Source organism: Tubulanus polymorphus, chromosome 6, assembly GCF_964204645.1.
Source record: "Tubulanus polymorphus chromosome 6, tnTubPoly1.2, whole genome shotgun sequence".
Lineage (NCBI taxonomy): Eukaryota > Metazoa > Nemertea > Palaeonemertea > Tubulaniformes > Tubulanidae > Tubulanus > Tubulanus polymorphus.
Genome location: NC_134030.1, coordinates 9,366,401 through 9,380,355, shown reverse-complemented (window position 1 = coordinate 9,380,355; position 13,955 = coordinate 9,366,401). Strand labels below are relative to the sequence as shown.

The following is a 13,955-nucleotide window of genomic DNA, read 5'->3' as shown; positions in this document are numbered from 1 at the left end:
TGTGACGCGCGTTTTGTTATATTCCATTGGTCAATAGATCGGTTTCGACAGCTTCAGCAACATGCGAACCTTTAGTTTTCAGTTTTGAAAAAAAAATTTATTTCTTCGATGATGCGACATATGAGCAACACAAAAAACTATGGCCAGTTTTTTGCCACACGCATGAAGATTCATGGTGCTCAACTCAGAAGCTTGTTATTAAAGAAAAAATATTCACCGTTTAAGGAACCGTAAAATACAAACGCCCTCGTTCACGTGAAATTTAAAAAGATATCACGCCTCGCAAAAGAACCTCGTCCCTTATCTCGCTGCGGTTTTTTGGAGAAACGCGCGAACGCTTTTTTTTTTTTTTTTCATAACGATATTGGGAATGACAGTTACACCCCGCCGAGGACTAGTCATTCTTCGTACGTTCTAATAACGCAGTATCAATACGGATGTATTATTCTTACAAACACGCCTATGTTGCGACATCGTCGACAAGAATTCATGGGTAAACACGCATTATTTACGCTAGAATTCCACAGGCATCTTTATATATATATATATATATATATATATATATATATATATATATATATATATATATATATATATATATATATATATATATATATAGATATATATCTCACATGGCTGTAGATATCGCCGGATTGTTGGGTTAGCTTCGGACGGGCGATGAACTAAATATGGAGGAAAGGCAACAACCAATCCTTCACCCTATTTCTAGTTACAAGTTCGGGTCATAATCGATAATTTATTTTTTTTTAGTTAAAACGATTAATTTGATTTTCTTCAAATCAGCCGCGTTGGTCTGAACCAAGCTATTATGTAGGGCAACCAAACTCTGAAACGTGCTTTCAGAAACAAGTTGAACATTCGATCGAAACACGAAAGAAAATGAACAAACTAATCAGTAATCAACAGTAAGACCCTCAGTTACATCTTTAGCATATCCGTACACGCCAAATAAATCACATCAGCACACCTGACAAAAAAAGTAAGTACTGATGAAAATCAGGAACAGTTGACAGCTTCGCTCTTATAATAATAATATATTTCTTCTTATATAGCGCAGATCTAAGAAATTTATTCCTAGACGGGGTGGTGACTTTTATTTCACTTGCTCTTTACCTAACTATTCCCTGACTAGATCTGCTAAGAATGCAATCAATTAACACAGTCAAATATGCAAAACATAGACGGAAACTGTTTGATTTTACGGGCGACTTAGCAATCTCAACAAATTTCACCAACTTTTCCCTGATTTTTAGCTTTTCTTTTTTAAACAAAATTCTCTGACGTTTTTTTATTAAAGAATAAAGAAAATTCCCTGAATTTTCCCTGATTTCCAGGTGAAAGTGCCCCCCTCCCTCCCCACTTGATACCACTGATTCTTGTCTAGCCCAGTTGGCACACGATGAAAAACGAGCTCCATCAAAAACTCTTCATCATCTTAACCCCGTCGAATTAAACAACAGACTCGGTTAATTATACGTCGATTGTTTGATGTACGTATCGAGTACTATTCGACCGCTAAGCCGCCCATCGAAATCTAACCGTTGTCATCAGCAGCTAATCGCCGAGCGAAATCATAATCAACCGACGCGTTAACGACCGGTTATCATCGTTAACTACCGGCGAATAAGCTGTCATCAACGATGATGATCAATAATCATCTTCGATTGTTGATCTTACGCGCGATCTTTTAAATGGCAATCATGCCACTGAATTTTATCATCGAATAGTATTTAAGTAGTAAGAACCGCTGTTCCTACAGTTACATGAATTACTGCTATAAGTAAGCATTACATGAATACTTGCGTAATAATATTATCAATTTTTTTAAATCAATAATTGTGTTTTAATATTATGTTTTAATATGGTTAAAATGATTTATATCTATGTAAAGCGCACCAATTACCATGTAGGGGTGCGCTATGTAAGAGAAAATATATTATTATTATAATTATTATTATTACTATTATTATAATACTACCGCTAGAATTTGCGTTTTTCCCCGGAGGATTTTTATAGGTGATTTTCGCAATTATTCAAAAATGGAAATAAGGCCTTCGTAAAAATTCACGTCTCAGAACTACGCTAAAATGAACCGTAAATATTTCCTAGAAAAGAGGAAAATGTATCGAATTCCAAAAATTTTCAAACCGGGCAATATAATATTGAAATTCCCAAGTTTTCCCCTATCAACCGGTGTGGTAGGAACCATGAACCGAGCCTACCGCGCGCAAACGAGATGTATGTATATTGCACCCTTCTATCTCACCAAAAATAACATTCATCGCATTGGCGGAAAAACTATATCTTTATCAGTGGCTACAATCTATATATTCTCGAGGGTTCGGTATTTTCTGAATTACCTGGCAATTCGCTATTGGTAACTTCTTTATTGGTTAGACCTATGTCTTTATTTTCTATTTCAATTTGAAAAAATAAAGCGATTTAAGCTCCAATTCTATTATGAAATGGCACCATCATTAATGATAATATCAATCATTACCCTCATATGAATCATAATTAACTAGTTTTTGCTGAATATAATATGAATACGTAGTAAATCACGACTAAATCATGACTTAATCAAATGTATTAAATCAAACAACCATCAAAAGCCTGATTATAGTGAACTGATATGAATCTCAGTGTAGAGTTGACAAATAAAAATTTACTTTTCTACACATCTACTGTGGGTTTTTATTTGTTTATATCAAAAGCCTTTTAAGTTTATTCTTAATTTTCATCGACAACTGATCTACTCGAAGAGTAAAGTCTGTTCGATTTCTATCAAAATTTTGAAACAATTGAAGTAACTGCACTTGCCGGCCACAAGCGGAATCCCATATAGCTGCAGTAGCATTGCTGAGTCCTAAATCAGGTACAGATCGCAAACCAAAAACCAGGCAACAAGTGCGAAAAAGGCATTAGGCTTTCTATAAAAAGTATACCCCCTTGGGGTCCCATTTCTTTACTACGCTTACAATGTAGAAGTACTTTATTTAACTTTTTCTATTGTATCTGATGATTGTTTTCTTGTATTGTACTTTTTAGTTAAGAGATAAACTTATACAAACTGGCTACGGTTACGGAGGAATCTGCACTATATCTACATACGTGCATGCGCGAAGGAATAGGGTTAGGGTTAGGTGAGGCTTTATACAAATTAACTCATCCAGCTTCCAGTTGTGTGCTGTGGCTCAGTGGGTAAAGCATTCTACTACTTTTTCGTTTGGTTTCGAATCCCAACATTGCAAGTCAGAATTCTACTGTATTGCGCATGCGCTAACTGTACTACATGACTGGAGGTATCGCACTCTGTAACCGGAGCCACATCGAAACTTATAATAGCGAAATAAATGAAAAAAAGTTCACTCACCGATTCAATGACCCTGAGAATGGCCGGTTCTGTTAATCCGAATAGATCCTCGCCGGACAAAAAATGCGGGAACATTCGAACCATCAACGCCTCGCGACGTTTACGCTCGATCGCTTCCAGTATCGAGCTCCACACGCCCTTCGGCGTGTCATCGCTGAGCTCCAGGTCGTCGTGGCCGTCCTCGGCGACGACGACGAAGAATTTCGGCCGCGCGTCGAACTCCTCGATGCGGCAAATGTAGCGACATCGTTTGTGCAAGTAACGCATGCTCCAGTAGAAACGCGACGTCTTGTAGCCGATCTGTTAATAGAACGAACATATTATGTCAATTGTACAGGTAATGATCATTGATAATCGAGCAAGAAACAGAGCCGCCAAAATATATCAACAAGGGATTTTAATTTGCTGCGGCCAGTTGCACAGTCATGGCTTACAAGAGCCAAAATGATCTTAAATCTGGTCTTAAGTTGTTACCTAGATTGGCTATAGACCTAAGATGGTCTTTGACTGGTGCCATGACTGTGCAACTAATTGGAAATAACTGGAAATAAACTACATTTAAATTCCAATCCTAGATAACAAACCAAACTGGGTCCTGAATCAAACATGACTATGGACTTCAACTTATTATAGACTATTTCACTGAGGTTAAAGTTAAAACATGTCTTCAAAACAGGCCCAAGACCTGTAACTCATTTAATCAATAACCAGATACAGCCTATCTTTGAAACCTTTTAGACTGCAAGAGCAACTCTTTTCAGGAACATATGGTCTAATCATCTTTATCGTTTAAAAGTGTAAGCGGAAATAGATGGCAGCACTTACTGGATATATGAACCACTTGTTGTGATAACGTCCCGTCATGAGTTGGTGCGGAAGCAGTTGCCCGATCGAGTGGAAGACCAGCGCGCCGATTCGAATGATGTAGTTCTTATCCTCCTGATGAATGACGCTGGCGAGCTGTTTGTTTTCGTCGCGATTCACATAGACTTTGCGGAAGACCTTCAGATCGGGCAGCTCGCCGTCCATGCTGGTCTTCAGCGCGTGCACTGGGCAGAATAGCGTCTGAAACGTCGCGATTAAATACAGTGAAATGATTCACGAGAAATTAGATGAATGGGGTAAGAATTAAAATTGAAAATAAATTGAAGATTAAAATTGTGCAATTCAAATTTAACTTGATTCTTAACAAAGCAGTACAAACAATTTCTAACTATATTACACGTGCAATCTTAATAGTCATTCATTTATTAATCCTGCCCAACATGGACCGGTGAGATTCAAACGAGAATGGCATTAAACACGTCTTGCAGCGGTAATCACCTTATCTTTATAGAAAACGCAGCTGACTTTCTTCGCGCACATGACGTGATACATGTTCGGACAGCGCAGCTTGAAGCAGTTTAACGTCGCGCCGTTTTTACCGCAGACCGTGCAGATTATCGACGGCGCCGCCTTGAACGATGTTTCGGTGTTCATCAACGCGCCGTTCAGAGTCTCGTAAACCTCGTACGACCACAACACGCAATTTAAATGCACCCATTTATCGATGTCGATGTTGAGAAGTCTGGAAATTAAGATCATACGGTTTTAGCTTTCGTCCTTACGAAGTATGGTCGCTGTATAGTCAGAAAGTTGTGGTGAATATAAGTCAAATAGTTGCAGACATTGACAGTGAAAAATAGCAGTCGTCCAAAGAATCTATAAGTTGTAGTGAAACTTGGAAAGTCGCGGACAATAGACATTGAAAAAAAATGTCTCTTTGCGAGCCTAGCTCGTTATTTCAGAAAATTACTATTTACCTTCCAGGTCCATCCGTGTCGCCATCGCCAACTTCGTGACACAGCCAACATTCTCTGGAATCGAGCACTCCCTGCACATTCGATATCGGGTGATTGAGTCTTTCTAAAATCTGCTCAAAAGACAATCGTTTCGTTAACCAAAATCATCGTGGCTGCTAAAATCTAATACAGCAGTCGAGGCTGGACACTAAAGTCAAATCTCAGGGGGACAATGATATCTATACGTGATGAGTGGAATCCAACTTTTGAAAACAATATCAGGTTTCTTGCTACATGTACCAGGCATTAATTAATTATATTCATTCTCAGTGGGTTATTGTGATCGAAACTAATGTACAAGACCCCGTTTTCCATGCTGGGAAAACCCAGGCAGGTCAATGGTAAGCTGACGGTAGAAAGGTCTACCTATAGGCAGCTGATATACGTATAGAGATATCAGTCAAGTAAAAACATCGGACATGAAATATCCGACTTATCTACAGGACTAAAGTATGAGTATATACCTCGATAGCGCGCTGAGACTTGAAAAGAATGTATACTTACATCCCACAATTCTTTTTCCGTTAACGCGACGTAGTTTTGATTCGGCGGCGTGAACGTTATTTCCCATCGACGCCATTTCACACCTTTCCATTTCTTCACCATCGTCTACGCGAAAAACACCGAAATTGAATACGAACCGACTACAGCATTTAACGCGAAACTAACTACGTATCGATGTAAATATATCAGGCTTCGTTGACGGTGTAATCAAGCTAAGATGTCACTATAAACCAGTCCGGTTACCTCGGCAGGAATTATCTGGCAACATTGAGACTGCCACGGTACGAACCCCATCCCTATTTAACTGACTAACAGGCTAGCAGCCATGTGCTTAACCATGCCAAATTATTCGGCAACCACAATAAGTGATCTATCATATTTTCCGGTGAATAAGCCGATTTTCTAGCCTCAGGGTGAGTCGGTTTATCAGCCGGATAATATGGTACATGACAGTCACTAGAAATTGGTTAATTGCCCGATTATCTTGAGTTGTTATGTACGGCAAGCAAACTATCGGGTATGATGTCGCGTGCAACACCTCTATATGAGTTTGCTACTGTGTAAAAATTATTCAGAGGAAGTGTTTCATAATGTGGCAGTCTCACAATTAACAGTAACCTCTACCGATGGGGATGCTAGTTATAGTTATACATCAAATTATTCGTAGTATCGGAATATCTGATTTGGGCCGAAGAACCAGCTGTTGCACGAGTCCGATTAGTCGATATATACGATACATAAGGAATTTCAGCAAACCGACCAATAGGAGCTCGGATAATTACAGCTGACAAGATAATTACAATACACGCACGTCACATGTATCATCAACTTGGCCACTTTTATTTGACTTGCTTTTTCCCTGATATGTACATTGTTTTCCCCGACTCGATCTTTTAAGAATGCAATCAAATAATATAGTCAAATACGTAAGACATAGATGGAAAATGTTTGTTCTCAGCCGCGATCTATCCATCTCAACACAAATTTTTACGGACTTTTCCCTAATTTTCAGCTTTTTTATAAAATTCACCAATTCACCCTGCCCTGACTTTCCCCTGATTCCCAGGTAAGTGGCCAAGCTGATAATCATATTGGACAGCAAATAGCAGTCAATCGTCAGTTAAATACTAGCGTATGATATTGCATTAGATATTAACCGAACTAAATACAATACTACATACATGTTTATGGATTAGGATAATCAGTAATAAAGCTTGATTATAATAATCTAGAACCTCATTAGAAAAGATGAATGCATCTATAATTGCCTCACGACTTAGGTATCAAAAACGAAATCATCGAATTACCCGGCAAAACCGGAAAACCTAGGCGATCATAAAATAATCTGGTTCTAGGCGATTTAGTAGTGGCAGTCATCTTTTCCGCTCGGGTCAATCAGAGTTCGCGGCTTATACCTTAATGGAATCCATGCTACTGCTTCGTCGGCGTAGTCCTTTCTTAGCGTCTAATTTCTTGCCGCTAGGCGTCGCCGGTGAAGGAAGCGGGGTTAACTGCGGGGTGTGCGGTTGCGAGCCGGACATTTTGCTCGGCGACGCCATTTTGTTCGGCGTGCCTGGCTGGGATGACGAGAGCTCCAGTTTGCCAGTTGGTATCGAAATCTTGATCGGTGACAGTTTAGGATGCGAGGTAAGCGATGAATTAGTATTGAGCGGAGAACAGGTGGAGCCCATTTCCGACGAGGTTTTATCGATTAGGTTCGAAGCTTCATTCTGAAATAGGACACATCCGACAAATCATTATTAGTCGAAAATCATCAAATTGAGGAGTTTTTCAGTTCACCGCAGATTACCGCAGATCGGGCAGACAGAAATTTTAGATAACTGTTATATCTATTGCTTTCGACGTCGAATTAGAATTTTCCCGATTATCGGTCAGACATGATTGGAAAAATTCGAATGATCGCGAAAACTGTTCGACGATTAAAACGCTTTTTTGATTATAGATGAAATGATTAAGTTATGAAGAAGGTCACCACACCAAAAGACGATCAATCAATCAATCAATCTTAGATTAGAAAATGCAAGAAGCACTACTAGCGGTATAACGTCCTATCTACATAAATAGAAAATCTTTTAACAGAATATTATCATCGTTATTGATATCATATATTATTGTTACATATTATCATTTTCATCAAGGCGTTTACCAATCAGTACGAAGGATTATTCATCACTTAATCAAAGCTTTCTTTTCAATTATCAATTTGATATTGTCAACCGGCTTCAACCGGCTTGGCACCTGTGCAGGCATATACGGCAGAAATGATCAGACAATCGAACTTGCACCTATAATCCCCGATTGACAAGATGGATACATAAAACATAAACCGGGACCCAAATTTGTATACAGCTTGCTCTCTCTTCAAGGGTGGATTCAGGGGTGGACCGGGTAAACTAGTCCACGCCCTTCAAAATTCGAATGTGCCCTCCAAAAGTATGAAAACCTTTTTGTGCAAAGACAATTTTCAAAATGACAAAAAATAAATCCAAATGGGTTGTGATGAAGGCTAGAAAAGCCTTTTGTTCAACATTTCCGTGGGAGGGCCACCAGAAGCCCACACCAATTTTAAAAGCAGCCCTCACATTGTCATATATGCCCTTTTCAAATTAAGTGCCTATTCCAATTTTCAGGTGCACCTCCTCCTAAGAATCCTAGACCTGTCCCTGCTCATTCATACTTTCATTCGTTATTTCGAAATACTTTCATTTCGGTTTTTCCCTTTAAATAAAAACGGTCGGTCAGACGTCGACGATTACGCACCTTGGGAGGTTCGCGTTTCGCGATGCGAGCCATCGCGTAGAGATTGTAGCAATTCGTGCTGCAAAACACGACTTCGTCCTCGTCGAACTCGAGCTGCTCTTCGCGTGTGAGGAACACCATCTCGGCGATCTTTCGACGAATGCCCGCGTTCAAAACGATGACCTCGCAGTTCAGACACGACTTGTGCTTCGCTTTGATCAGGTTGTGAATGTTGATCGCTTCCTCTTTGTCTGAAATAACGGGAAAAAGTGGTTCGTATAACCCCTCAAAGGTTTCGATCGTTTCTTGATTCCATTGTTTCAATTAATTGCACAAAATTTCAAATTTTTTTCACTTGTAAAAGTTCTGCCCACCCGGTAGTACCATGGTTGTTTTGAATGAAGACCCTAGCAACATATCTATCAGATGTCAGGCAAACGAAACAACCAATGAGGACGTGCAACTACAAGTTATGCTCGCAACCCTCGGGTGATGGGTGTTGACATGAACACATATACGTCCAAAACCCTAAGAGAATAGACGTATTGTAGGTATCAGCCAAAAATCATTAAGGGGTTAAATGCTTGGAAAGCTTAACACTTCTTCTCTCTGGCAGGCATTACGACCCGACTCCCTTGCACAGAAAAATTACAATTTTTGGAACTAAAATTTGTATTTCCGAGTAGTACTTACCCTTTCCTATGGTTTTTGCCAATATTTTCTAAATTTGGATTTATCGCCAATGGTTTTTCTATACGACCCGGCCCTGCGGTATTGCATTTAGCCACCGGCGAAATCCGCCATCTTTTTTCGTCATAGCAGACCAAAAAAAACAGCTATGCGGGGCAGGTGGGCGGGATTCCCACCATAGGAAAGGGTAAGTACTACTCGGAAATACAAATTTTAGTTCCAAAAATTGTAATATTTCCGTCGAGTACTGTACCCTTTCCTATGGTTTTTGCTAGACTAGCCTAGCACAAGGATGGTGGGAAAGGTAGATAGAAAAACCACCGCTCAAATGCAAGGTAAGAGGGAAAAAGAGAGCACTTACCCAAGCACGGAATGGAGCACTGTAGCACAGGGAAGACCGGTTGGCCACAGTGAGTCCGTCCAGCTCAGGGGCCCCCCCCCAGAATTTTGCGAAATTAATACTTGCAGATATGAGCCCAAACTATGTACAAGGATACACCCCCTGTGATCCTGATAATGCTACATAAATATTCTACACTAAAGGGTCCGATCGGAAAGAACGGACACCTTGAGCCATGACAACAGGACCAAGTGAAGCTAATGAGCCTAACTGGCCTTAAACATCCCGTAAATAAAATGACGTGAATGTCGACGGTGAATTCCAAAAGGCGGCCCGACAGACTTCCTCCAACGGAGCACCCGAAAAGGCTGCGCAGGAAGTAGCCATAGACCTCACTTGATGAGAAACGACTACCTCCGAGGAAAGATTCTCCTTCAATAAAATGTCCTTGATCATTGAAAAGACCCATCGGGCTACTGTGTCCCGCGAAATATCACCCTTTAGGTGATCCAGCAGCGGAATAAATAACCGCTCCCGTGAACCCCTCCGTGAAGCAGAGCGATCTAAATAGAAACACAAGGCCCGCACAGGACATAAAGTCCTGTCCGGGATGCCCGGTTCCACTCGATGTTTTAGGGCTTCAATTCGCCATTGACGCCCAACCGAGCCTGGTCGTTGGTTCTTTGCCAAAAATTCCAAAGCAGGCCGCAGCGAAACAAATTCATTCGCTGGCCCAAAGACAATGTGACCTTGTCGGACTGAAAGCGCATGAATCTCAGAGCGACGGGCCGAGCAAGCCAAGAACAGCAAAAATACAGTCTTTTTTGACAAATTTGCAAAAGACGCTGCCGAAAGAGGTTCAAATGGAGCCTCCATTAACTTCTTCAAAATTACAGACAGATCCCATGGTGGAACTGTCCTTGTTACCCGAGGCCGGGAAATAGAAAACCCAGCAACCAGCTGGGATATCCGATGATCCCCTGCTACATTTGGCCATCCAGAAGCACGCAATGTATGAGAAATCGCGGAGCGGTAACCTTTAATACTTATGACCTGTAAACCTTTTGCTACAAATAGGTGCAGTAAAAAATCTGCCAATTGAGCTACAGAGGGTGAGCATGGATCAATTTCCCCTGCAGCACACCAATCCGCAAAATGACTCCATTTGGCATCGTAAATGGTACTTGTTGATGGCCGCTTAGATCCTGCGATAAAGGAGGCAGCCTGTTCTGAAAAGCCTGAAGCTGACAAGGATCGCTGGACAATGGCCAGGCGAGCAGATTTAACCACTGGCTGTTTGGATGATGCCGAAAGATCCCCTGAGACAGAAGCGATGGGAAATTCGGAAGAATCCTGGGGTTGTCGCACAGTAGGTTGAGAAGTGGTAGGAACCATTTCTGAGCCGGCCAACATGGTGCTACCAGAACTATGTTGCAATTGACTGATCTCTCTATTTGATCCAGTAAGCGCGGCAGGACTGGTGTGGGCGGGAACGCATACGCATGCATCCCCGACCAGTCCAGAGAGAAGGCATCGACCCCCCACGCTTCCGCGTCTGGAAACGGGGACACAAACAGAGGACACCTCCGATTGAACCGGGTGGCAAACAGATCCAGCAGCGGATTGCCAAAAATGCCCCGAACCCGATCGGCTACTTCTTGGTGGAGAACCCATTCTGTCGCAATAGCCTGACCTCGACGAGACAGAGCATCGGCCATCACGTTCCTTTTCCCTGCTAAATGTGCCACAGTCAGGGACACGCCCTTTGTCTGGCACCAAAGAAGAATTTTGGCCGACAGACCTGTGAGGGTTTCTGAGTGAGTGCCCCCTTGGTTCTGAAGGTAAGCCCTCACTGTTGAATTGTCTGTGGCTAACCAAACGTGGTGGCCCTCCACTCTCCTGTGAAAGAACTTCAGGGCCTTCCACACGGCCAGCATTTCTAGGAAATTTATGTGGTTGGTGGCCTCGTAGCGAGACCATTTCCCGGCTTTGACTCGGTTCTCCAGATGTGCCCCCCAACCTTGGTGACTGGCATCCGTGAATACACGAACTGGAGCCTCTAACGGGGCTAGTGACACCCCGAGCCGAAGATTCGTAGTGGCCGCCCACCACTGAAGATCCGGACTTAGATCGGTTGGAGGTACGGGAATCAAGGCCTCCCAGTTGCCCTTCGACTGAGACCAGAAGACCTTCCAATATTGTTGCAAGCGCCTGCTTCTGAGGCGGCCTAAGGGCACCACCATACCCATGGAGCTGATGGAGCCTAGAAGCCGTGACCAGTAACGAGCTGTTCTCGGGGTTGTGGACACTCCCGCTACAGCTTCTTGAAGTTTGGCCACTCGAACCATAGACGGAAAGACTTTGCCGATTCGGAGATCGAAGTCCATGCCGAGATAAGTGAACTGTTGGGCCGGCGTCAACTGAGATTTTTCCCTGTTTACGCGGAACCCTAGCTGATGGACTAAGTCCAAGACTGAGGTCATTGCCTCCCGACATTCCTGAGCCGAATTCGCGACTATTAACCAGTCGTCGAGGTAAACGAACAGTCGAACACCCCTTGACTGAAGTACCTTCTGAACTGACTTGACCAACTTGGTGAAAACCCACGGGGCCGTACTGAGGCCAAATGGAAGAGACCTGAATTGGAACTGGCAGCCTTTCCACTTTATCCTGAGAAATCGCCGAGATTTTGGGTGAATTGGAACCTGAAAGTAAGCGTCTTTCAGGTCCAATGAAGCCGCCCATTGACCCGGACAGAGCCCTTGAATCACGTCCTTGGGCTTGGTCATCCGGAACCTTGGAATGTCTAGGTGCCGATTGAGGGATGACAGATCTATCACTGTCCGTTGACCCCCTGTGGCCTTTGGTACCATGAATATTCGAGAAAACCAGCCGGGAGAAGTTTCGTTGCAAACTGGTTCTATCGCTCCCTTCTCTGCCAGTTCCTTGAGAGCCGGAGAGATTAAGGCCTCCTGACCTGGTTTTGGCCGCATGTCGGGAGGTGACCTCATCAGGCGCGGTCGCCTTAGGAAACGGAGACGGTAGCCCCGAGAGACGACCCGGGAGGGCCAACCGTCTCCAAAGAGGTCGGACCAGTGGGTTGCTGCCTGCTGCAGACAACCTCCCACTGGTCCCAAGAATTCATTTCGAGTTTTTCCGAAAGGAAGAGCCCCTTTTTGGAGCCTTCCCCTTGCCTCGATACGAACCGGAACTGTTACGACCGGACGAGGCTTGACACGATTGTTGAAGTTGCGCGCTAGTTCTCCAACCGGCATCCGAAGCCGCCTGAGAAAGCGCTGAAGTTTGAGATGGTCCTGTTTGCGTCCGTGCCGAACCTTGCGCCGCCGGCGTCGGACCAGAACGCTTTTTCCACGGAGTTCGGGGGTTGGACTTGGCCTGAACCTCCCGAATCTTCCTCAGCTCTGCGGAAACCGGAGCGCACCAACCGGAGTAGAGACGTGAAGACGTCCCCAATGGGGCTCTCAGCAAAGCATTGGACACCATATCCGGTAGACGAGTTTTGGCACTGGAGTCCATCACTGACTGACGGGAGGCTAACACCAGATTAGCCTGACCCCGAACCGACAACGGAATTACATGCGAAACAGACCGAGCCAAAGATTGGATAATCCGGTCCATTCCCTCCAGTTTTAGGGCAACTGACTCTGGGTCGGAGCCCGCATGAACGGCGGCGTGAGTCTCGCGAAGCTCACCCGTCAACACCTTAAGTGCCATATCTTGAAACGAACCAACCCTGGTAAGATTGTCCAGGATTGACGTCATGGCCACCAAACCGGACTTAGGCAAACGAATACCCGACTGTGCTGTAACAGTATCCGGGCTGATCAAAGTATAATCAGCATCCAGGCAGTTATGACTGTGATCCACAGCACCTGGAGTTGCGTAATACGCCGAGCGAAATGCGCCTATAGGTGGATCGGTTGAACTAAAATATTTCCCAGATTTCATACCCCGTTCTGGAGGGGGAAATGAAAAAGTTCCAGGCCGACATTCACCCCATAATTGCGTATCCAATCGAGCCCATTCTCTCGAAACCGCTGACGATTCCCGTAAAACGTTAAGATCGGAGTCCGGAGGGCGATAAGCTTCCATTGACTCACCGACCAGAGGAGCTGCTGTGGGCTTAGCGCGAGTTGCCTCGTGCTTGACAAAGAACTCACTTATCATCGCTCTAAATGGCATGTCCCCCGCTGGTTCGTATAATACTGAACGGGACGGAGATACATTGCGAGCCAGGGAAGCCCCCATCGTCTGGGGCAACCCACAATTGCTTGCGACAGGAACGACCCCAGAAGGAATTGCCGCCTCTGGGACCGGATCCTCATTGAAATCAGACCCTACCGCAGCATCCAGGAATTCAGAGTCAGAATTCCGAAAAACTGAGTGGGCTGGCGAACTTCTAACC

General features: G+C 43.6%; 1 protein-coding gene across 1 annotated transcript in view; it reads right to left on the bottom strand.

Moving 5' to 3' along the window:
• Nucleotides 1–13,955, bottom strand: part of LOC141907717 (uncharacterized) — a 68,302-nt gene that overhangs the window by 6,108 nt on the left and 48,239 nt on the right. Inside the window, exons 51-57 of the mRNA XM_074797454.1 lie at nt 8,521–8,750; nt 7,155–7,469; nt 5,740–5,844; nt 5,197–5,306; nt 4,718–4,961; nt 4,220–4,459; nt 3,395–3,694 (exon numbers count right to left, since the gene is read on the bottom strand). Of these exons, the coding sequence (XP_074653555.1) occupies nt 3,395–3,694; nt 4,220–4,459; nt 4,718–4,961; nt 5,197–5,306; nt 5,740–5,844; nt 7,155–7,469; nt 8,521–8,750 (1,544 nt within the window). The remainder of the gene's footprint in view (nt 1–3,394; nt 3,695–4,219; nt 4,460–4,717; nt 4,962–5,196; nt 5,307–5,739; nt 5,845–7,154; nt 7,470–8,520; nt 8,751–13,955) is intronic.